At 41.9% G+C, this 25157-nt stretch overlaps 1 protein-coding gene and 1 long non-coding RNA gene across 5 annotated transcripts in view; both read right to left on the reverse strand.

Moving 5' to 3' along the window:
- LOC143693325 (uncharacterized) overlaps positions 1–19179 on the reverse strand; it is a 40006-nt gene extending 20827 nt beyond the window's left edge. Inside the window, exons 1-2 of the long non-coding RNA XR_013180871.1 lie at positions 16996–19179; positions 15529–15703 (exon numbers count right to left, since the gene is read on the reverse strand). This is a non-coding gene — a long non-coding RNA (uncharacterized LOC143693325). The remainder of the gene's footprint in view (positions 1–15528; positions 15704–16995) is intronic.
- The window catches only part of ZEB1 (zinc finger E-box binding homeobox 1), a 120350-nt gene extending 96165 nt beyond the window's left edge, over positions 1–24185 (reverse strand). For 2 of the 4 annotated variants that reach the window (XM_054638150.2, XM_054638142.2), the window contains exon 1: positions 24067–24185. In XM_054638150.2, coding sequence (XP_054494125.1) covers positions 24067–24124 — 58 coding nt within the window. In that variant the 5' untranslated portion in view covers positions 24125–24185. Of the gene's footprint in view, positions 1–22210; positions 22432–23195; positions 23321–24066 lie in introns of those variants that run through there. The other 2 variants (XM_077173427.1, XM_077173432.1) reach the window with 2 other exon arrangements.
- Positions 24186–25157: the final 972 nt, after the last annotated feature.

Raw genomic sequence — 25157 nt, forward strand, 5'->3', positions numbered from 1 at the left:
TTAAAATTCACACTAACATGAAAGGATCAGAAGAAAACACCGCCTAGATCATTTTCACCCAAATATCACATTTCCAGATCATTGAAGGAATGTGGTGACTTTCCACAGAGCTTCTTGTACAACTTCAAGAGATTTTGATTTCTACAGAAATAGATAAATATATTGCTTAGTCCATGAAATTAAATTATTTCTTTTCAATGGAAATTTGGAAAAATTAATGCAGTTATGCATATAGACTTAACTCCTCCGTAATTTTTAATAGGAATTTTTAACTCAAGTAAAAGCTATGACACAAAAAACTACAGATACAAAGTTATGTTTCAAAGCAGATGGATACTACATTGATACAGTTATGGCAGAGAAGAAAAGGAAGAAAAGATACTTGTCAGGCTGCCTCTACTTCTGTTTGCAAAACAAGACACTGAAGAAAAAAAATCAGCATGAAGTTTGAGCTATCAACCCTCTTGATCTTCTCTTAAGAAATCTACCCATGTAGGGATGGTTCAAACACTCCTATCACTTCATCTCAGAATCTGAGATTTTAGAAGAGCCAGTTACAAGCTGAATTCCTACAGGATGCCTACTCTGCCTTCCACCAGTCCCCTAGTTGATTACAACAGTGCAAACCTACTCCTTTTCTAACATAAATCTATTCATTTCCATAAATGAAGTCAAAAGGACTGTAAAACAACACTGTACAGCATGAACACTAAAAGATGAACTATTTCAGCTATAACTTAGTACAGCATGAGAGATTTAACTATAAGTATCTACTTGTTTAAGCACCATTCTTCAGTTCTTGCCTGTGCTGCCCCCCCTCCAGCCACTTCACTCTTTAAGTACTGAATGCATCCTGTGGTTAGTGAGCACTCTGAATATTGAGAACATAGCAAAATCCAAGATGTGCACTCTGGCTATGGAGAAACCTTCAAGAAGGCAACTACTACTATACAGGAAGAAGGGAATAAGAAAAGATATTTTTTTGTCTAAGTTGCTCAGCTACACAATAGATTCTTCCTTGATCTGAAACAACTAGCAATTACTCTAATCACATTGAACTCAAGGCCCTGAAAATTTCACTGCTATTTAAAAAAAAAAAATAGTCCTTCACAGATACATCTCAGTTCAAAGCTTCAAAGCAGCTTTTCCCATTATTAAACCTCCCCACTCCAATGCCTCAGTCTCATTTATGATCACCATTTCAGTACAAAAGCACTACTTAAGTAATCAACAGAAATTAACATTTTAAGTTAAAAGCTAGTTGTGACCATCTATGACAGCACATGCAACTGAACAAGAGAAAACAGCAGAGCCTCACAACACTCTGAGACAACATATAGATTGCAAGAAGCTCATTCCTTTCCCAGCAGGAGACACAAGAAACCTGACTTGAGTGAGATAGGTTGATACCAAGGTGTTCTGAAGGAAAATACATGGGGCAGGGCAGGCAGCCTGCTTCCCAGCTGAACTAACACACCAGTCTATGAACTGAAGACTAGATTGTTAGAGAAAGCTCTAGACAGCTAACATCTTCACAATGTAGCTTTTAGTGCTCAAAAATTTCAACCACTATTATTATTTTCAAAAGAAAGTAATAAAAGAGAGAACTCACTAAGGGAGTTTTAACAGTGAAAGAGCATAAAACAGTTTTTTGATTAGTAGAGGTAAAAAGAGCATTAAGGTGAGACAGCTCACAGATAGTAAAACCTAGATTCAGGCATTTTTGCATCAACTAGCTGCTTATGTTCCCACTAAAATCAATGGTATACTCTGCTCATCCTAAAGCAGATACCTATGTTCAGTCAGCTGAGCAGTTCTTCAGGTCCACTGGCTAGGTCTCTGCAGACTATAATGGGAACACAGGCAATGAGCTCACACCCTGGCATCTAAATTTAGGTGCTCAAGACTGTGAGCCAACCCTACAATTTATACAGCCAAAGCACATAGGCATGCTGATAGGCCAAACATACACATGCTGTAAGCAAGCTCTGGGACAACAGCCCTTTAAGAAAACCCTTTTCTGAAGAAGGATGTAGGGGTAAAGAGAAGTCAATAAGAAAGCTGCTAACAGAATGAGCTGAAGTCTGACTACATTCCATACAAGTTTCAGTCTGCATGAAAAGAAAATAGTTTGTAGATACACATAAGGAGGCAGAGATTCTGCCCTACAAAAGTTGTCTTTAAAAATAGCAACACATCTGAATGACTTCCAGCACACAACTGCTGAGGGAAACCATCCTTCATTCATGAACTGTGTGAGTAGGGAAGGGCTGACATGGATCTATCTTTTTATTAGAATTGTGTGACATTTTTCCCAGTTGCCACGTGTATGTACGTAGCACTGGACTTAAAAACTAGAGTATTAAATAAATAAAGGTCGCGTCAAAGAAAAGGATGTATTCAAAATGAAACAAAACCCCTAACAAAAAAATCCCACACCAGAAAACTCCTACAACACAGAAGCTAGATTTTGAGTTAGGGCATGCTCAGACACTGCAATAAGACAACAAAGCACCACTTCCCTGAATTGCCCTAAATTGACCACTTGTTCTTAATCTCTCCCAATTGTGAGATAACAGATCCACTTGTTGACAGAGCCACAGATTGCATCAATTGGTTGCCCATAGAATAACACTGGGACCACTTGTTTGACAATTATGCAGGCTAACATCCCTCTCTCTCTCAGTTCCTCAGTATCACACTCAGAGGAAAGGACAGAAGAGTGAAAGCAGCTAAAGCACAGGCTACATTCTTAACCCTTGAGATGCCAACAGTTGGCCTACTGAGGTGTTCCTGTACACTTGGCTTTCTTGGCAAACAGGATTCTCCAGGGTAGAGTGTGAGTGAAAACTCTATCTACAATTCATTAATTCTTCTTCTCCTTTGGGCTTGCCTGCCACTTTGACCAGGAATGATTTTCAGTCAAGAAATCAAGATATTGAAGCACAGGTTCAAGCAGCAGTCACAGGAAGACTGGAGCAAAATATTGCTGTAAATAACATGACAGTGATTCTGCATTATTCTGCTGTCTTGAAGTCTGACAAAAGCTGTTCTTTCCTCACTTTTACTTTTTCAACATGACCACCAGACTTCCCCTAAACCTTTACTTGACAGGATATTATTTCCTCCATCTAATACTTTGTCAAGTAATCCCAAGTAGCAGTCTCTCTGTTATTTTGACCAAGGACCTAAACTGGCAATTATTTTGATTGTCCTGAATCCTCTTAGCCACTAGGACAGGACTTAAAGAAATAAATCACACCAACCAATAAATAAAAATTCTGGAAAACAATTCCACAGCACTAGCAGTGTGGAGCTGTTGGTTTGTTTCAGTCTTTAGTAGTTGCTACTTAAATAGGACCAGAGCCATTTTTAAATGAACAGGTGAAGAAACTTTTTATTTTCCTTTTCCAAAACATAACCAAGTGATAGTAGTTAGCTAAAGCCCAGCACAAAAACAAAAGCCTTGGGGCTGTCAGTAGCCAGACATTCAAGAGGACTCAACTCAACTGTTCCCAGACAGAGAAACCTGGGGACAAACCCACCAGTTTCCATTTTGAGGTAAGGCCATTCACATGCTCAACACATCACATTGTTTAAGAGCTCAAGACTAGAGCAGGAGGGTATAACATAGATTTCAGTCCAGTTGGAAGGAATGCTTTATGCCAATGGGCTCCAGGCCTCTGAAGGAAGACTTCCCAAATTAGCACAAAGACTCTGCAGCAGCACAGCAAGTTGCAGGGGTAGGTGAGCTGAAGGACCCTCACATGGCAGGCTTCTGGTCAGCAATTCTGCCAGGAACTGTGGCTTTGAATGCACACCTGTTTGTGCCTTTATGGTCTCAACTATTCAAGCTAGCCTTTAAGGCACATTAGAGTTCATTTATTCCCCCAGGCACTTGCACTTGGGACAGTAAGAGAAATGTAAAATCCAACAAGCTTACATTCCTGAATTGTCAGCTGTGGGTATTACTGAGGTTTATAGCTGTCTCCTTGAACTAGACTGCATTTGAGATCAACTGGGAAATCAGATCAGCTTCCCAACTAGGTACAAAACAGCAGGTTTGTTTCCTCCAGCACTGCTTCTCTAGTTCAGCCTTTTCACTTCACAGCTGGTAGAGATGCTTCTCCAAATGCCACCCTCACACCACTAGACCCAAAAGAACCCCAAGAGAACATCCCAGGCTTGGAAACCAATGGAGAAGCTGTGGGATCATTAGTTACTAGAAAACCTCCCTTAACATTTCAAGTTTAAAGCAGCCTGGAAACAGAGAACATCAAGAAAATAGCAACTCTTACACAGCATGTAGTTTCATAGCCTGAGAGAATAGGAGAGAGGCAGAAGTAAAAGAAAAGCTGTTAGTACATAACATATAAGTAGCATTTTAAGATCTGAGGGTATGATTTACCAATTAAAACACCTGAACCTGCAAAAGTGTACATTTGACTCCTGCCTCTTTATTCTGATTAATGCAAGAAAAGGATTTTCTGGTATTATTTACAAGTACCCAAGACTAGTAGATAAGAGTTCATAACAGCTCTGAAAAACACATATCAGTTTCACTCAAATATGGTGGAAGTGTTCAGAGTTTTCTTATCCTGAGAACCAGTAAGCATTGTGGCATATTTTGTAACTTACTAATTTACAGCCTGCAACAGTAAGGAGTTTCAAAATGCAAATTCTTGCTGTCATTAATATTATACAGTTGAACTAAGTATGCCACAAAGAACACTACAGGCTAAATGCAGGCTAGTGAACTCAGGTATGTAAGTGCAACATTCAAACCAAGGCAGGTTGCGATAGGGAGAGGGTACACAGGTCAGGATCCAAGCAAAAAAGCACACCCTGCTGCTCAGCCTGAGATTCTGAGCAAAATTATGCTGGTAGTGTCAAATAAAGGCACTAAACATATTCCTTAAAGCAGCAATAGATGATTAAATACCTCTTCTGCCTTCCTGCCAGTGGCTGCTGCCTCCATAATCCACACAGCTAACACAGGTATAGGTCCAGGCCTCAACTACTTTTTAAAATTATTTTACTGGGCTGAAGCCTTTTAGTTCCAGCTCATGCTCAGGGCTGTGACCTGTGGGGCTGAGTGCACCTTCCAGTGCTTCTGGGAGGAAAGCAGGAGCCAGCTCTGGGTGTTCATGTCCAGAGAGAGTGTGAGGCAGCTGCTTGTCTTCAGCCATCCCCTGCTTGCCTGTGTCAGGCAAGAGAAGCAGTGTCCTGCTCTCCCCAGAGCATCTCCTCTTCGAAGATGGACTGAAGTAACACAATTCTCCTTTCAAAAAAATTCAAACCCCCAAAACATCCAGCTCAAGAGCAATTCTTTGTGCAGAAGTGTTTTAAATCTGAAAATTGGGTGCTGAGTGAAGCATATTTGTTTTCAAGCAGAATAAACAGGTTTTTAATTACTTTTCCTCTAAGCTATGAAAAGAGAAAGTAAACAGTGAAAAAACACAGAAGAAGGGAACTGCTGAGGACATCGAGCTTCAAAGTTTCGTTCAAAAACCAAAGAAGTACACTCAGGATTTCACAATTATTCTTACCAGGTTTAGTTATATATATAAAAAAAGACAGATCTCCTTGATGTTTAATGTGCTTTAAATCTCTGAAGTTAATGAGAGTCAGTTATTTCCTAGTTTGGAAGCCTTTAAAAAAACAAGGGAACACACTCTTTCCTTAAAAATAAATGTTTCAAAATTTAATGAAAAATCTAAGAGAAAAAACCCAAACAAGTGCTTGTGTTAAGGTGGAAAACAGTGGCCAAAGCACCAGACTTGGAGGAAGCTCTCGCCCCATGAGGTGCACAGGGTCCAGAGACACATGAAGTCGTTTCAGGGAAAGCCTCAGAAGGTGCAGGGTACACAAGCTGAAAACCCCCAAGTCAGAGAGAAATTTCCCATAAGCCTTGTGTGAAAGGCTGCCTCCTTATCCTCCAGTGGCTGAATAGTGCTTTTCTTCTGAAACAAAGTGCATGAGGTACAGCGAACAAACTGTAAAGGTAACTAGGCCTTTTGTCATGGAGTTCCTCCACCCACTTGTACTTTACCGCACAATAGCTCGTTTACAGATTCAGACCACTCCAGCTCCACACAGAAACAATCCTGTATTGTGAAGTGAATCTACCAGAGGAGTAAAATCTAAAAATACTGCAAAAAGTCTATAGCAATCATTTCGTAGAATTCTCCGGTTCTTCCCTTAGAGACAAAGGCTTTCCCAATTTGAATGGCTAATAACAGACTTAGTCACTCCTTACTTGAGTGTGACTAATAGCCTGCAAAAGCAAAAAATGCATATGTACCATATGAAGCTGTTTATCTCTTAAAATAATAAAAAAAAATAAATTATTTGTACTGAAGCAAAAGTAGTCCTAATGTGAAAACCTATGTTACCTCCTCTCCCATGTCCAGTGGGGAGAACAAAGCACTTTGTAGCACAGAGCCATTCCTGCATGTGCTACCCAGGACAAGCCAGAGGTGCCTGTTTACACCAGTGGGCAGGCACAGCAGCTACAGAATAGTGATGGGTAGAAAAAACTAGCAAAGCACATGGCTCAACCAGCAATCTGCCTAGTCAGCCATACATTAACACAAGTAAATCATGGGAGACCAGTCAGGCTGCTGGGAAAGTCTGGAAGAAAAGACAGATAGCCTACCTACACTCTACTTGCACTTTCACCTCACAGAAAATAGTAACTCCATCCCCCACAAGCCACTATAATAGAATAAAGATAAACGCAGGGATTATGCCAAGTTGACCCCAGGCTTTGTTCTTTCCCTCCAAGCATATTCAGTGAAAAGGTCTAAACACACATCTGATTTGACAAGCATTCAGATTCACAAAGAACGTGGTGAAAGTGAAATCATACTTGGGGCATTCATGGGTCCCTATGTCAAAGGTCATTCAGCAGTGTTTCAGCTGCTGCTTGCTAGGGTTTGAAATGAACTAGTTTAAACCCCCACCACCACAAACACTGACATACAGTTTATGCCAGCCAAATATGTCATAGCATGTTTAGCAACATTTAGCTCAGAGATAAAATAATTTTTGCATGAACATTTAATTCTCACAATTGGCACTACCTCATCTGGAAAAATGGATCATTTTCCTTTTTAGCCACATTCATGTCAACTCACATAACTCATCTGCAGAATATTGAATTATTATTAGAAAGAAGGTCTGACCAAACCATTTATATCCTTCCCTCTTTACACAAAAAAAACCAAACCCACAGTTTTTTTTACCTAACTAGAAGTTAATTAGTTGATTCAAACCAGAAAAAAAAGTCACATTTAAATCACTTAGCTACCCCAGAGAGCTCAAAAAGGTTTATCAAATAACTTATCATTGATTTTCTTAGTTTCTCAAATATTATTTGAGTCTTCCAGCTGCCATTCAGGATATTTAAAGAAAGCACACAAGAAACTAACTTGAAATAGTAGCGGGCTGGTAAGCTTCAGGGCTACTAAAAGTGGGAGAGCCTGCAACTTGAAAACCTGCTGAGAAATAACAACAGGGAAGGAAAACAAATGTATTCTTCCAAAGCCTTTGTGAAGCTCGCTCTCAGCTCCGGGCAGCACAGTGGCAAGCCCAGCTGTCGATTCAGCAAGCTGCAAGACTGTCACTCCAAAACAGGTCACAGTTCAGCAAGCAAGTTGTTATTTGTTTTCACTGCAGAAGAAGAGGTCTACACCCTAAAAAGCAGCATTTCTGAGGCAGTGCTTTCCTAGGAACAACTCTATTTCTTGATGTCTTACAAATAATACAGCATTTTGTCACCAGTAGACATCAGTAGACGTCTTAACTGGAGAGAAACTCAAACCTCTATTACAGGAGGTGGTTTTCCATAAGAATGCTGGCTCACCATAGCTGGCAATCAGACACATTTCTGTCACTTTGTCAGCAACCCAGACTTTCCCAAGCCAAGGAGTAAGGCACCAACATCTCCTACTGCTACCATCTCTAGCTCCTATGCCAGAGCACTGCCAGTGCATCTGCCAAAAAGCAGCCTCTGTTCCTCAATTTCCACCAAAGGCACACAACCAGGTAACAGCAGACTCAGGACTGCCCTACTGACTGCTTCTCAAGGCAGCAGCAAGAGGGCTGTGTTTAGTGGGATTCACACCATGAACTGACAGGAATTAGTTGCATTACATGTTCTCATCTCAAACACTAGGGCATCAATTTAAATAACCTTTGGGCAGGAGACGGTCTTTATTCTTTTGACAAATGGGAAAAAAAACAAACCTCTCAAGGAAGCACAAAATATGCTTGTTCTTTTTGGCTAAGGAAATAGGCCCCCTGAATCCTGCAGATGCTCAGTATGATTTCTTCATCTGCACCTTTCTCACATGAATAACTAAGATTCCATTAAAAGTAGAAGACTGACATGATCTCAAAGACTGAATATTTTGTTCCAGAGCCCCCAAGCCTAAATGGAAACCTACACGTAGGCTTTCCAATGAGTGTCCTGCTTGCAGAAATGGAGAAAAACAACAAAAATAACACTTCTAGAGGGTTTGAGACAGGAGAGATGACTAAAGAACCCTTACTCTTTCTCACGTGAGGATGACAACACAAGCATCACAAGGAAATGCAGGCCTCACTTCTCTCCAAATCCCTTCTGTCCCCTGCTGTGAACAAAGCACATTGCTTTCCTAATGCCTGGCAGGTTGTGTTCAAGATGGTACAGAAATCCCTCCTATTCTATCATGCTGTGTAAGCAAACAGATTTGTCATGTTGGTGCAGTTGCTTACTAGTTTCAGAATATTCTGAGTTTTGTAGATGGCTACCAGATACTTTGGGAATCTGAGAGGTACAGAGAAATAATATTCAGTTAACAAAACCTTAAAAAAACAAAACAAAAAGGAATAGAATCAGAAGTATTGCTTAGTCTCATCAATAACACCCAAGGCAGTAATATCAACTTTTTTTTTTGGCTGCATGGTTTTCCAGAACTCCATTGTGAGTCAACATCAAAAGGAAATCTAAGGGCAAGCGCATGTGAATGAACCTGAATGATTTTGAATACTCGTTTCCTCCAAAACAGAACTTGACACTCCTTGTTCTCATATGCTACAGGCTGATCAGCTGAGGATTGCATTTCAGTCTCTGCAAGTTACCCAAATTAAAGAGTTCCCAACTGTATCAGAGACTGTCCACTGAAGTACTCTGTAATAATCACATAAGTTTTCCAGAACTGCATGATTTGCTCCAAGAAACCTAAACCACCTATTATTACAGCAGAGATAATCATATGCCTTATTTAAGCTGAAAAACACAGATTTGGCTTTTTTTGGTAGCATTTTTTCCCATCTCTAAAAGAGTCTTGCTTGGAAGAAGGGGAAGAATGGAGGTGAAAATACACTGTAGCTCTGCACATCTTAAAATCTTGATGCTTTTGGACAGCTAGAAAAGCATGACAGGATTCACTACTTCATCCAGGAGTGAGAACATTGCACTGACTCATTTAACTTCTTTTAAGAACTACTCAATTCCAGAATAAGGAGAAAAACATGAGGCTTTATAACATCTGTCTATACAGCACATCTAAAAAACTTTTCTTCATATTTGCTGGAGTCACCAGAATTCACACAGGGCCTAAAACACATAAAAAAGATGGCAACAAACAATATTTCACATACCCTAACTTGTCTACTGCAGAAACCAATCTGTTCTACCTAAGAAAAACAACAGACAAAAGACAGGTAACCTGCATGGTTCTGGGCTGAAGTAGGGAGCAAATCAGTGTCAACCTGTGAGCTTCCACATCTTCATAGCACTGTGTTTGTCAAAGCTTAAGGCAAGGGCTGGTCACTAGGACCCACAACAGGAAAACTGGGGAGAGGACACGAGGTGAAGGATAAAGAAGGCACCTTCCAGGCCTGTACTTTCTAAGCATCTCATTTTGTGACATGCATTGCACTTCTGTTTGCACAAGGCCTTCTGTAAATTCATAGTTTGTTCACTAAATGCTTTAGAGAGGAGACACTAAGCTCTTTCCACATCCTCCTCACTCCAACCAGCAAAAGACAACCTGTTTGCATAGTTTTAGAATATGTTGCAATTTGAGTTAAATCTAGCAATAAATATTCTGAACTGGTTACCTTTTAAACTTGAAAAACATGGATTTACAAATTTCTGCCCTAAGCCATTTCATAGCTTTGCAGCGGATGCTCTTAATTATCAAATGCTAAACTCAGGATTCCAATCCTGCTGTACCAGTATTTGCCAACAAAAAACTACCAAGAGACCTTAAGCATCAACCCAAAGGCTGTTATAATTGAGGACTAATCCTGTTTCTTAGTACTAGGACTATATTTCACTAGTGTATTTTTAAATAGAGAACTTCAAACATACCAGTTAACCAAATGCTGACTTCCAAACTAACAGGTACTAGCAGGACCCAGAAAGTGCTCAAAAATTCCTGGTTTTAGTGAATTTGTCTGAAAAGGACATTTAGAAAGTGTACTGCTTGGTCAGACAGACTGACATACCATATCACTTGCCACTAATGACAAACAATCATTCAACTCCAGGAAGCAAGGACACTGGGTTCCACACACCCCACTCCTTAATGGTATAGGAGGAGTACCCCATTACAAGACTTCTTTTATGGATGTTTGGAGTATATTAGCACAGATCCTTTCATATCTGCAAACTTTCCTCATAATATGATGTTTGAGTCAGCTGTGCCACTATTACACCTTAAACAACACAGAAAACCACAAGTAAAACTGTCCACCAAAAGAATACTTTTTCTGTACCTAAATACTTTTAAGATAATGAAACCCCCATTTTCCACATTTTCTTCTGGCTAAGTGAAGATGATCCTTCAACTGTTCTGCCACTCTGCTCTTCTGCAATTTCCCATATCTGCCCTGAAAACCAGCCACAGCACAACACTGTAGCCATGCCAGCCAGATCAGTCGAAGGCAATACCCTTCTCAGCCCAATATGTAACTATAAAAACCCTATAAAGGACAAGAACAGGTCTAGATCTTTTTATTCATATTCATAAATGCAACTTTCCTAAGCTGCAATAATGTGCAACATACTGCTTTCAGGAGTGCCAATTAAGTCACAGGAGTTGAAAGATTTGTAAAATATGTAGCTAACTCCTTCCCCCCAAGAGAGTTCACTTTCTTATTCTTACTGAGATGTCTTTACATCACCTACCAGTGAATATACGTCTCTTTCCGTCTGTGACTGCAGAAACTAGTGGCTTCCTACCGTAAACCACAGCAATCACATGGGGCAAAGAAAGAGGAGACGAGAAAAACCCCACAGATCTCTCTTAAGCTAGTCTGGAATGTATTTTATTTGTCACCAGTTACAGACTACCCACTGTCAGAGATAGTTAACTAAGCTTTAGTTTTATCACCAGCTTCCTTGCTAAGTAGCTACAGTCTTCAGCACCATAAAAAGACCATATTATTATAGAAACAATTCTGAATGCAAAATAAAAATGTATGTAAAGAGAATTAATACTGCTGTCGAGGGAGCAGCATTTGTGGAGCACTGTGGTATTATCAGTTTTCGTTATTTCCTTTTTCCTTGGGAGAGGGGGAGGAGGCAATGGGCAGGAGACTTTATTGCAGGACAGGAAGGGAGCAGAAATTTTGAGGAAGGGTTTTTGCTTAAGGCAAATCAATCCAGGGGACTGGGGAAAGTTGACGTGTAACATGTAGCTTTTAAAAGGAGATCTTCAAAGGACACAATCCTTACAACAAACAGTATCCACATCCAGAACAGTCACAAGGAGACCTGGCAGCAGCTAACAGAATGACAAAAATAAAGCTTGTTCAAATAGTATTCCCATTTTATTTATTAAAAGTTTCAATTCATACATTTTGCTGCTCAAGCATAGATTTCCAGAGCCCATTTCAGTTTTAACCACAGCAACATATTGAACACACCACAACAAGCAAGACAAACTACACCAAATGTGAGTTAAGAGGTTTGTTTAATTAAATATTTTAATACAAGTTTTCCATGTTTTAACAATACATATGTATTCTATGTACCAAATTGTTTTTATCCTGACTTGCCAGTTAGTTTGGAAGCTTATATATATCAGAAGGTGTCTTAATTTCCTGAGCAGATGCAAACCAGGAAGATCTTCCATTTAGCATAAATTAACGTACTGCACCTGGTTTTTTTTTTTAATGGGGGGATAGCACCTTTTAGAGCTTGAATGCCATAAAAACAAACAAAAAATCTTCTTGAAAGCTGTAACTGGAAGTTACAAGTGCACAAGCAGCCACTATTGCTTACTGACACAGTAAACTGTAGACAATTGAAAGGGCTTTTTAAACACTGGATTCTTACAATGGGTAAGTATAGCTGTCAAAAAAACTTGATAAGATTCCTCATTAGTTTTTCTGCTACTATGCTTCTGCACACAGCCTCATTTGTCTACTTGAGCCAACTCTCTACAGCTTTATATTTCATGTCCTCCTCCTGCATCTGGACTCCCTGTGTCTCAGCCATGCTCCTGGCCCAATTTCCTTCAAATCTGTATTAGCACATCTTCCAAAAGACTTAATAAACCTAACACACTTCTGCAGGGCAGATTATGTAATCCTGTAACTAAGCAAAATATTAGAGATAAAAAAATTTAAAAGAAAGGAGAAAACCACACACACCTGCATGATGAAAATGAAACTGAGCCATCATGCTGTTACTCCCTTCCTACCCCCACACATATACAGCAATCAGAAATAGCAAGTAGTACATCACCAATTTAGCTCATAAGTATTTTCTTGCCAGAAGAACTGTCAGCACTGCTCTGTAAAGCACCTAGGAATACTTTTGACAGTTGAAAAAAATTAAGTTTATTTTATACCCAATAACATGATCATAAACCAAAGGCTATTCTCTCCATCTCCAGTACAGACGTCCTCCATGGCAGGCTTGTCATTTTTTTGCTTTATAATGGAGTCATTTTATTGTATGCAAGAAGCCCCAGGCATTCTGTACAGCCCATTACTCTTTGCTGCCCACATTCAGATGGCTAATCTGCTATCAGCCAGAAGCTTGACAGACAAAAGGAAAAGGCAGGAAAACAGCTCATGCAGCTGCACATGCGCACACACACTTCAGCTACAAAGTGTTCCAAGAGTAGACCCAAGAATGAACAAGACACACATTGGATTGACAGTCCTACTTAAGACTGTGGTTGCAGGAAGACACACAAATTCTTTAAAGGTAGACAGGTTGGGGAAATATTTAAGGGATAAAAAGCTTCATTAGGATGCCTATTAAGATACTTTAAGGCACAAACCCGGAGGACTTTACTCAGTAAGCAAGCACCTTGGAACCTCCGAAAAGCCAAACATTTTTATTCTGAGAATTTGCTATACAAAACCTTCAAAATGCTTAAAAATAATGTCAAAAGTCAGGAAGAGAGTTAAATATAGGCAACTGTAAACTATTAGAACAAGACATTTGACAAGCTTTAGATTTCAGCACTTCTGTTTTCTTTCTGGCTCAGAAAAGAGTTATATGCCAAATTATTGCGACACCATATATATGAAAAAACAAATGCAATGAAATTATTTGCATACAGTAGTGCATAACAAGGAGCTTTTAAATTACTTTTTCCAGGCACATGACATAAATAAATGGAGAAGGCTTGCAACTTCATACTAAAACAAAGAAAATGCCTATATTTGCTGGAGTTCTTAACCACCTTATTCTATTTCACTTCTGAAGGAAAGCATCTTAGCACCACCACAAGCAGTACTGCCAAAAACATTTTTCAAGCATCAGATCCACAGACAACAGTTTGCATCAAACATCTTGTAAGAATTTCTGTCAGGATCATAAACCTCTGCTGTATGTCATGATTTTTATTCAACTAAGTCTATTTGTATCCTTTACAGTTGAAAAGCTAAAATTCTCCTTGTGTGAACTGGCTTAGTTCACAGAAACAGAAAGTCTGCCACTAGTTTTATTCACTCACATGCTGAGGTAAAAGCCAGGCTCATCATCATGTAACCACCACATGAGCTATGCAGGCGTGATTAATCACGTGGTGAAACAGAGAACTATGGCACGTTATACTGTGTGATGTCTCACTGGAACTATTTCCCTTTTCCTAGTCCACAGCTACCAATTAAATTCTGCTTCTCATTTCTAAGGTATTATTTCACTATTGTGCAGAAAGTCTCCCAGCATTTTGATTGCACTATAGAACCAATTCTATCTTCCAATATTTGCTCAAAATCATATTCAGTGTTCCAGGAATACAGTACATCTGTCAATTCCAAATCTGGAAAATGTACAAGGTAAGCCTTACCATGAAGGGCAGAAGTTGTCAGAATAGTCCGTTCCATAGAATTAGTCTCTGTGGTTTTACTATCATTACAACACTTATGAACAGAAGTCTACCTTGTGTTAATACTGGGAGCATTCACACCAGTCTAATAAATTAAATTACTGGATATAACTACAGATATATAGGTATAGATAGATGTAGATATATATATATATGTCTACAAAACAAATCTGTACAGCAAATGCAAATTTACTTTCAGCACCCAGTAGCTAGAATGTATCAAAATAGGTTGTTATAACAAGCCATCCTACAATCTGCTCCTATCCAAAGTTTAAAGTTGGCAAGAATACTGTTTTCTTGTTGCCTTTCAGACACAGAAGTTCTGAAATCCCCTGCTGAGCCTTGTCCTGCAGGTCGAGTACTTGTCTCCTTCTGCAGCCATCTGCAGCATCTCCTCAACAGCAGCACATCCCCAACAGTACTCTGCAACCTTATCTTCCTCTCCCACATGTGCAAGGTAAGAAGGGGGAAAAATACTACATTTGCATATGTAATTATGGTGCAGCTCAGCAGTGAGCAAAAAATTACTGGAAGTTGAGAACAGATATGCCCATGACCACACCTTAGTATTTCAAATGAAAATGCTTAGCAAGGAAGGGGAAGGGACAGCAGCAGGGAAGGAAGCCAGTCATTACAGCTCCAAATCTGCTTCAAAGCCCTTATTCACCACCTCATGCTCTTTACCAGGCAAACTGTACCTAGGTCCTTCCTGTGAACAATAGCATAAGAATGAATCCAGTACCGTGTGACTGGTTCTATTTTGCTTGACTTAACCAAATAGCTGTGCCAGGAATACTATGAAGAAAAGGAAAGGCTTTGGAAAGACATAAACAAAACAGGATGGAAGATTAAACAGGTTACAGATTCTGAACAGTATCTCCTTTTCCAGTCTAAGACTTAACATGACTTATAGTGGATAGCTTACAGGAACTTAAGAGAAATGATAAAATGGACTAGAAGGTGAGAAGAAGGAAAATCGGATACATACCTGGAAGCACAAAAGGCAAAAATACCTCAAGGCATTAAGAAAAACTGTTTAAAGACAAGTGCATCTTAGAAAAAGGGACAACTCATCTCCCTGATGCTTCTAGGCATTAATAAAAATTATGTTAGCTTACGTGAGGAGGAAGATGTTAGGAAAACAAACAAATAAGAAGCCCAACCTGCTTCTTTAGAGACCTACCAGTTCAACAAAAATCAACTTAAGTCTTGTAGTTAAGGCCTGATTTTTCTGTTCTTTAGTTTGTCCTTTTTCAGATGGAATAGATTTCCCCAGGCTTTTTTCAAATCATGCCACATTTGTGATGTTTTGTTACATCATTTTGCTTTCTTCCATATACACATCTGTGGATGGATGCCTACAAAATAGAAAGAAAATTGCCCTCACTGTCTGTCAGCTGCCTATCAAAGAGAACTGGGAAAAGGATATTTGCTGAAATAATGAAAATATTTTATATCACAGTAACTGAAGGTGCTCTCTAGCATCACTGGCCCAACTAGCATTTGATCCTAACAAGGACAGGCACAGTAGTTCATAGGTAAAAATACTCTCTACCACATCAGACTCTTAACCCCTTCTAGTGCTGTCCATGAAAATCACTCTCAGAGCCATGGTGAATGGCAAGGCTTATAACTAATTTTTCTCCAATGATCTTGCCAGCTCCTCCAGTGTTTCTGACCTGTGAGAAGCTAAAGAACAGAGGAGTTGCAGAAAGAGAGGATCTCTGCATCAGAAGAAGTACAGAATACTATGCAGTTACTTAAGGAACAGTTGTTTCTTTTCCTTCCAATACACTCCCATATCATAGAGAGTTCTTGGTGTTTAAAGAACTAATTTTACATGTCCTTTCACTGAAGAACAACTGCTACTCATATTCACAGATCCTAACTGAACAGGATGCAATGTCATCACAGCACAGCAAACAATTTTTTTGCTCTCTTTTTCAGTTATAATTAAGAATATGTTCATCATTAGACATGCTCATTTGCTTTACACAGTTCTCCAAAAATAGGATCAATGGAACACGTTGAAGGGAAAGCAACAAGAAAGATGCTACCAAACAGAAAGCAAATATTTGTAAGGAAACCAATAAAGGATGCCCATTTTCAGGTTTTAACCTTTGGGTGACAGCAGCTGTTAACCAAACTGCTTTGAAACAACAGGGGTAAAGTCCTCACATCACAGAGATTGTGACAGCTGGGAATGACAGCTGAAAAGGAGAGAACTGAAACAGGCTGCTTTCAAACAGTACTGACTTTCAAAAATGAGAAAGCATATTTTTAGTTAACTTCTGCTGCTCTGAAAAGGCATGTTAAAATAAAATATATTACATTACAGTAATGGCATCTGAGACAATCAGAGTGAGGCAAAGTAAAATAGGCTCTTTTCTTCTCTATTGTCCTTTCTGGGGACAAATGTACAAGTCTAAAGAAACATGGTTAATATGTTCAGCACTACCCAACTGAAACATCTGAATCCTGCCTCGCTGCTCCACATACAGACAAAAATTTAACAAGTTTCTTCTTTCTACTCTACCATCACCTATCCTGCTAAGGTAAGCTGCCAGGTACTCACACAAGGAATTGGATGTATAGGCCAAGATACAGGAAGACTCAGTACATACATTTTTACTGCCTGAAAGGTGCTTACATTCTGTGTGATGGAAGTAGTATTCTTTCTCAGGAGTACTGAAATGGATTTATAAAGCTATACTGCATTTAACTGGAGTCAGTATTTTATCCATCAAGTCTCACTGCTCTTCACTGAATTCCCATTCTTCTTGACTGTCACTCAGGAATAATACTTATCTATGCAAAAAAGAGATAAATAGAATATTAAATAAACAAACTGTAGCTCAATAGGAAAAATGAAAGAAATGGCCACAAAGATTAGAATGTTGCAACTGTGAACAGTTTTTTTAAAATATCAAACTTTTGTTACTCTTTCCAACAATAATAAAATAAGATGTAAGGAACTGGAGAACTAGAAAAGCAAACCAAGACTGAGAAATACATGAGCACATAATAATTAGCAAAAAAATCAACTGAGAGTATTAGAGGTAATGGCTTATAAAAGGTTGAAAAAAAACTTGCCAACATAACATGGACATAGAAAGTATTACAAAACAATCCACTCATGAAACCCCCTACACAACTCAACAACAATTCCAGTATTTCAAGGCATCACCGAGTCAAGTGAGGTCAAAGCTATTTACCACTGTGATATTCTCATGCAGCAGCCAAATACATTCCTCCCTGGAAGGCCAGCAAGGTGCATCAGAAATCAGGTATCAGACCTTCAGTGAGAAGCAGACTACACCCCTGCCTACTCAACTCTTCTTCCCTCAAACACAATTTTGCCTCTCCCATACAACCCTCTGCTCTCCAGACTTTGCTTGGGCGTTTGTCCATATTTTTTTTTAACTGCTAAACATTTCCAACAGCATTTCTCTCAGCAGGAAAGAATCCCTATCCTAACTGATGTATTGCAGTGTCTCATGAGTGGAGCTAACCACACATCTTCACAAATGAAGATATGAGAACATTCTTCATACCCACCTTTGCCTTGTGCTGCCCAGGCAGGAGCACCACCCACCTGCACCCACAGCTGCTTCCCACACAGCTCCACCTGTGACAAGCAGCTGTGCTGGTAAAACCTAGACTTGCATGTGTTTGTCCCAGTCTAGTCAACTCATCAGGCCTGGCACTTATTTAGGCATTCCTGGGAAAGTTTTGTTTTGAGAAGGACTTATGCTTTTTTATTTACTTACCATTTTCAAATATTAGAAATCCTGGTTATTTATACACTGAGACTCTTCTCTAGTCATTACTGTCACAACAAAACCAACATCTGATGAAATAATTTCTGCCCAGATGTGCAACTCCAACACAGTCCCCTTAAAACCCTCCACATCCCAGCAGCGGTGTTGATGTTAACAGTGTAGTCCTTAACTAATTCCTTCCTGATGTGATTTATTTTTGTCTACCCTTGCATCATTGAACAGAAGATTTGGAAATACAAAACACACCAGAAGACAACATTCTACTTTTCTGGCACATCACTACATAGTATTTTCACTGGTGATGTTTCCTGTCTTCATAGTCTATGTTAATACCATCTAAAAATGGCTAAAGACAAAATTGAATTTTGCGTCTTGCCACTTGTTTGGTGGAAGCAAAAATATTCCAATAAATATGAGCGAACTTAAACAATCAAGCTGAAAGGAATAGTAACTACCAAATGACAAAACTATTCTTTCCCTTTAAGGCTCTAGATCAAGCCAAATGCAAGAGTAGTCCTGAGGATTACAAATGGATTGGGACTCAGTCTTGCTATGGACTTCCTGTGTGACCCTGGGTAAGTCACTTGAGAATTTAGTTCTCAAAAATAACAGGCCTATTATAGCTGCCAGAATGAAGCACCAATGTTTCTGAGACCACAAATGAAAGACAGGGTTCTGCTTACTTGCCCAAAACAGAAAAGATCCTAGGCTTGAGTCCTCTTGAAAAATGTAGGTAACAACCACCAAAAAGTCAGGAATATTGATGTTAATCAGCTGAAAGTTAATCTGGAACTGTACTTCGCAATATGGTACGAAAGCCTACGTAAAAACAAAGTAATTTTTGGGTTTCAACCTCCAGTTTTGGGTATTTGAAACCTATCATGAGTAGAACCCTTATGATTTCCAGAGACTCAGAATGTACTGTTTACAGTTGACAAAGCACACCTACTCCAATCAGTTTGCAATATCAATTAGTTAAATGTTTTTGAAGTGACTACAAACAGCTAATGACTTCAGCAATAAGCTTATATTTTTGGTAAATAATAATGACTGAATTTAGAAGCAGGGATGCTTAAGAGGCATTTGGCCAGATAATGTAGATTCAGCAGTTTCTCTGCAATAGAGAGCAGTGGATCAAAAATCAGTTAAAAAACCCCAAGTAAAAAACCTACAACCCAAGTTTCACAGAAGTTAATTTTATTTCTTTACCATAGTAATACAGAGTCCCACACATGTTAAAAGTGTCTGCCATCCCTCACTGGCATTTTAAACTCTATTAAAACAGATGTTTCCACATGAGGAAAGGCATTACAGTGATATTTTGACTTCAGAGTACTTCAGCCTCTCCCCCAGCACTGGAAAAAGTCTATAAGAAAAAATTACAGGCTAATACCACAACCGGAGTGTCAGTGGGGAAGGAAGGAGGGAACAGCTGTAGAACCCCTTCCTCCTGCTGTGTCCACAGAGGAGCTGCTTACAGAGAGCAAGAGCCCAACCAAAGTCAGTAACACCAATTAACAGGACCTGTCATAAAGCCCAAAGTCCTCAGAAACCCCTCCCCACTGAGTCTACCTGATGTAACTAAAATATTCAGCAGAAAATTTGGACTGAATTCAAAGAAGTGAAATCCTCAGACTTCTAACTAAAAACACCGAGTGATTTCTATGAGTGGGAAGCCCATGCCAGAAGGAAAGTTTCATCTTCTTGCTACTTTTTATTAACCCTTTCAGCAGCACATGTACAGAGCCCTACAAGCAAGGCAAACAGGAAACAAATTACCTTAAGAACACCCAACTGCCTCAGGTAATTAATTACCATAAGACAACCTGCTTCACAACTATTAAAATAACAAGCACTGACTGCTGACAGAAAAATGAAGAAATAGTGACCTTTTTAAGAGAACTCACACTATATTTCAGTAGCTAACACTAAAATAGAAGTGCTACTTGTTTATAAGAGAGAAGGTTTCCTTGGTCTCAAACAGTTAATTCAGCTGTCTATGTAGACCCGTTCACTGTGCCTGGAATTTTAACTCAGGCTACATTCCACAAATCCCAAATTGCAAATTTAAATTAACATTAGAGTGAAAACATGATACCTAGCAAAAAATAAAGGCAAGGGGGCAAGAGAAGACAGGCACAAGCAGGAACGTTGTATCCCAAGTGTCACTAACACCTGACGTCCTGCCGGTAGGTAACACCTTGGAGCTAGAAGAAATACGCTTTTGCCTTATTCAAAGGGACTTACAGTCTTCTTACAGTTCTTAGCCTGGTAGCAAAACTTTATATGAAAGTGTTACCTAATAGAAATAAAAAAGAGAGAAGAACCAACTGTAAAGCAACTGAAATAGCACTCTAACAAGTCAATCGACATAACCTTTTAGTAATGAACTCACTGTGACCAAGGCTGGCTTATATCTTCTCCTCACATGTACCTGACAGCATGCAGAATTTACCCAAATTCATACATTCCTCTTTTCACCATCAAATATGCATCTGAAAACCTGAAGGCATACTTGTATTATTTTCAGAACATCTATACTTTACGTTGATATCTTTTCTCACTCTGGGAAGGAAAGTTTTAAATATATAGTTTTACTTATCTCACAGCATTGCTGAAGAACAAGATACATCACATTTAGTTTTGCTGTTTAATAAAAACTAAGACAATCCCGTAACATACATGAGAGAAGCTAAGAAAGCAACTAATCTTGCCTGCAAACCAACTCAGAACAAGAAAACCTTTGCTGATATTGAATCTATTTGAAGTCTACTCAGGAGTCTCACAAGAGCGTGGCTATGCAGATGACTGGCAAAAAATACCCAAACCACATCTCTCTTTCCTCCTCTTCATTTTTCTACCAAAAAAGAGGGAGAAGGGAAAGAAGTAGATGGGATGAGAGACTCCCAACCAGCGCTGTGTTTGTGCTGTATCACATTATCTCAACACTTTGTTAACGCTCCTGCTGCAGCAGAAGTTGTTTGTGTATTGGCCAGAACTAAGGACAATGACACAGGGTAGTTTTCCTCAGGTAGGAAGTGCCAGATTTCCTTGTAGGTGGAGGCCTTAATGGCAGCACCAATCGGCTCTTTGCTGACCTCCTGTAGGGACCAATAAACAAGGCAGAAAAGGAACCAGCTCCAGAGTTAAGATGATAAGACTGTCTTTCCAACTAGAGTTAATGCACCAGGATGGCTCCCAAACACAGAGAGAAAGAAGGGGAAAGAAAGAAAAAACAAAAGTTTACAGTGTAAGATTAGCTGTATTAAGTTTTACAAGAGATAAAAAGAAGAAAAGTTTACAATACTCAGTGCCATAGCCCAGTATCATTAACTGGCATACTGGATGTCTAGTGCAATCTCTCTGTAATAATTTCATATTCTGTGGGAACATGGATAGGAAACAACATAAAAATTCTGGTTTTTTTTATACTACAAACAAGCCAGTTGCTTATGCATCTCCCCTATGCCCATTCCTCATTAACAGAAGATACCTATAAGAACCAAGTGCATTCTGCGACTTTGGGGAAAAAAGCCTCATACTTATTTATTTTAAAGGTTAAAGGGTTAACATTTTTTTCTATGCATTTTCTTCAGTAAATATTTGCAAGTCAAACATAAACCCACTGCTGAGAAATCTCTATTATCCAGATTCTATTATCTAACCGATCCTGATGCTCCAATGCACAATGACTTAAGTTGGTTTTAATTCCTCAATAAAAGGAGCCCAAACCAGCCTAAACCAAGACATGCTACATTTTACATTACAGAACTAGTTGATAAAGACTCAGAGGCTTTACATAATAAAGTAGGTGCAGGAATGAGGTCCAAAAGTGATAAAGATGAAAGATACCTGGAATGATACCAGATCTTATACACCTTTTGTTTTCTGCAAGTGATACACGCTGCAGACAAAACGGTTTGTGCTAAACAGCCTTAAATCTGGTTTTCTAATATTAAGCACAAAGGAAAAACACTGACAGCAAGCGTGGTAAATAAATCCCTCCCTTGAGAATGAAAGCAGCAGACAGGAGGGGGCTGACATGCATGCAGGAGAAAACTAAACACCATCTTTTTTTTCTACCTGCACAAGTTGCCATTTGCTGCAGCAATCAAGGATCTTTTTCCCCCGTCGATTTCAAAAGCCAGGTTTTCAGAAAATTTCTCTCTCAAGTCATCTGTTGATATGCTTTAAGAGTATGGTATTCATATCACTGGATCTTTAAGAGAAAAATCCATTTTCTTTCCTGTTCAGGTAAACATGTTTACAGCTCCTGCACAGACGCTGGGTGGTTCAGACTCACATGTCACACATGTTGTCGTCAGCAACAAGAAAAGCCCCTTTCTCTGATCATCCACATTTTTAATAAGGCAAAGAGAAAAGCACTTTCCAAACTTACCTTTAGCACAGCCAAATCATGAGCTAAATATAAATATTTACACTAGGACAGGGAATTAATAACATGAGCGTGGAAACAAGAGTACTTGCTAGAAAACGCACACAGCAAAAATAAGAAAACCCTTTTAAGTTCAACGCAATCAAACGAACCCGTTAGCCCCTGGAAAGGCCGTCATTTATCACCACGTTATGCCCCGAACAGGGAGGATTAGAAAGGTGAAGCACCGATGGTGATTCCGATCTATTTCGGAGACCGTTCACTGCATATGAAAACATCTCAGATCGCAGGCAAAGCCTTCCTATCTGTGACCCTGCACAGGAAATGCCACATAAAACCTAAAATTGCCAAGGAGGGTTACAAAATCGCCTACTCTACATCCTATTCCGAAGAGTCGTGCTACGAGGACCGAACTACTTCTCCATTTTCCAGAATATAAGTAGAGAGTGGGTGTTACGAGCCTTTATTCCCCCCGCCGTGTACCTTCCCATTGCATCTTAAAGTAACACACGTACCAAAGGGGAAAAAAACCACTACCCCACAGCAGCCCTTAAGCCTGAAATGTAAATGTAATTCCTTATATAGACTGCAGCAGCTGGTCACACACGCACGGAGAGCGGAGCGGGGGCCCCCGGCCAAACCGTTACCACCCATTATTATACAAACAGGTACCTCCGAAGCCAGCGGGAAGGGAAGAAACTTCGCCGCCCGCCCCCGCCGCCCGGGCGCAGCCCTCCCTTCCCCACCGGCCCGGCGGGGCGGCCGCGGGGCGCCGCCGGGCACCAACTCTCGGCGGGGCGGGGAGGCGCGGAGCGGGCGGGCGCGGAGCGGGGGCGCCGGCCCGGGGCGGCCGCGCTGCCCCCGCGCGAATCGCCGCCCGCTGCGGCGGCCGTGCCTCCCCCGCGTGTGCTCCCGGGTGTGTCCCCTCGGGGCCGGCCGGCGTCCCCCACCGCCGCCCCGAGAAAGGCGAGCGCCGGCCGGGGGCGAGGAGCCGGCCCGCTGCCGGGCGAGCGGGGAGGAAACTCCGGCGGGCGGCAGAGGCGCTCCCGGGCGGGCGGCGGGGCGATCCCGCCCGCGGGGCCGGGGGGAGGCCCCGCTCCGCCCGGGGTAGCGCGCAGGTAACAAGTTTCGGAGTTGGGGCTGCCGCGGCCGGGCGGGCGGCGGCCGCTCCCCCGCCGCTCCCCGCGGGGCTCCGCGTCCCCGCCCGGGCCGGAGGGCGGCGGCGCGGCCGGGGGCCCCCGAGCCCGCTGCCGGCGGCGGGGCGGTCGCGGGGCTTGAGGGGGAAGCAGCGTGTAACGGTCCCGGACAGCGGCGGAGTGCGGAGGCACCGCTAGGCGGAGGAGGGAGGCGGCGGCGAGGGAGGCTGCAGGTAGCGGATATAACGGTGCGGAGGGAGCCGCGCTCCCGGCGAGCCGCGGCGGGGGAATTACTTTGGCGCCCGCCCGACCTCCCCCCTGCGCGCTCGGGACGGCTGTGCCCGGCCCCCGCCCCGGCCCCGCCGCCGCCCCAGCGCGGCCGCGGCGCTGCCCCGCGGGTGACTGACCGTTGTTGCGGCGCGGGTTCGGCTGCTTCCTGCGCTTACACCTGGGGCCATCCGCCATGATCCGCTCGCTGGTGTCTAAATGCTCCAGTCACCTCCTCCCCCGCCCGCCCCCCTCACTCCCTCCCCTCCCCCCCGGACCTGGTTTACGACACTGGGTGGTTTTACTTTTACATCACCTTCCTACACCTAGTGCTCGCCCGGAACCTTGTTGCCACGGGAGACGGGCGCTTTACGGCAGCGCGTTTGAACGGCGGCGAGGGAAAAGTTGCGCCCGCAGGTACCGGGAGCGACCGCGCCGCCCGGGGGGGCTCGGGCCCCCCGACCCCCGCGCCGGCGGCAGAGCGGGGGGACCCCCGCGGGGCGGGGCGGGGCGGGGCCGGGCTGGGGGCGTCGGTGGTCGCCGGCCCCCGGGGCGGTGCAGCAGGATTCCCGCGGAGCAGCACCGCAGCGCCGCGCTGAGGGTCCGGCCCCGCGCCCGCCCCGCTGCCAGGTGCGGCCCCGGCAGCCGCCCCCAAGTGCGGCGGGGCCGCGCTCCCGGCCCGGCTCCCCCGGCCCGCGGGGCTGTCCCGGCGCGGGGCCGCGCTCCCGGCCCGCGTGGCTCGCACCTGGCGGGGCGCGCTGCGCTGCGGGCGCGCCCGGGCTCACCGGGACTGGCGGGAGCGGCCGCTGCTCTGGCGGGGCTGAGCGGGAACCGACAGCTGCAGCGCAGGGACGCCGTTCCCACCGTGCGCCAAGTCTGCCGCGCTCGGGCTTTCCGTGTCATACTTCCCGGTTTTACAGAGAGGAGGAGAAGTATAAAATTCTGTGCCTTTACGAATAAAAAGAAGAGAGCAATTTTTCACGGATAATTAATAAGCAAGCTCTGTTGTGCTTAATAAACTTATTTAATATATATAAAAATTAAAACCATCAAACACTTGTGCTATTTATTTACTCTTGCTTTTCACTTCAGGCAATAAAATAATTAAGAGAGTTTGCTTCTAGGCTTCCTTATTTCTTTTTTTTTTTTCTTTATCTTGGCATGATTCTGTAGAATTTATAGTTCTGTGCTTCTGGGGAACTCTTTTATCTAAAGAAATTAAATGTAATTA

This window comes from Agelaius phoeniceus, chromosome 1 (genome assembly GCF_051311805.1).
Source record: "Agelaius phoeniceus isolate bAgePho1 chromosome 1, bAgePho1.hap1, whole genome shotgun sequence".
Classification (NCBI taxonomy): domain Eukaryota; kingdom Metazoa; phylum Chordata; class Aves; order Passeriformes; family Icteridae; genus Agelaius; species Agelaius phoeniceus.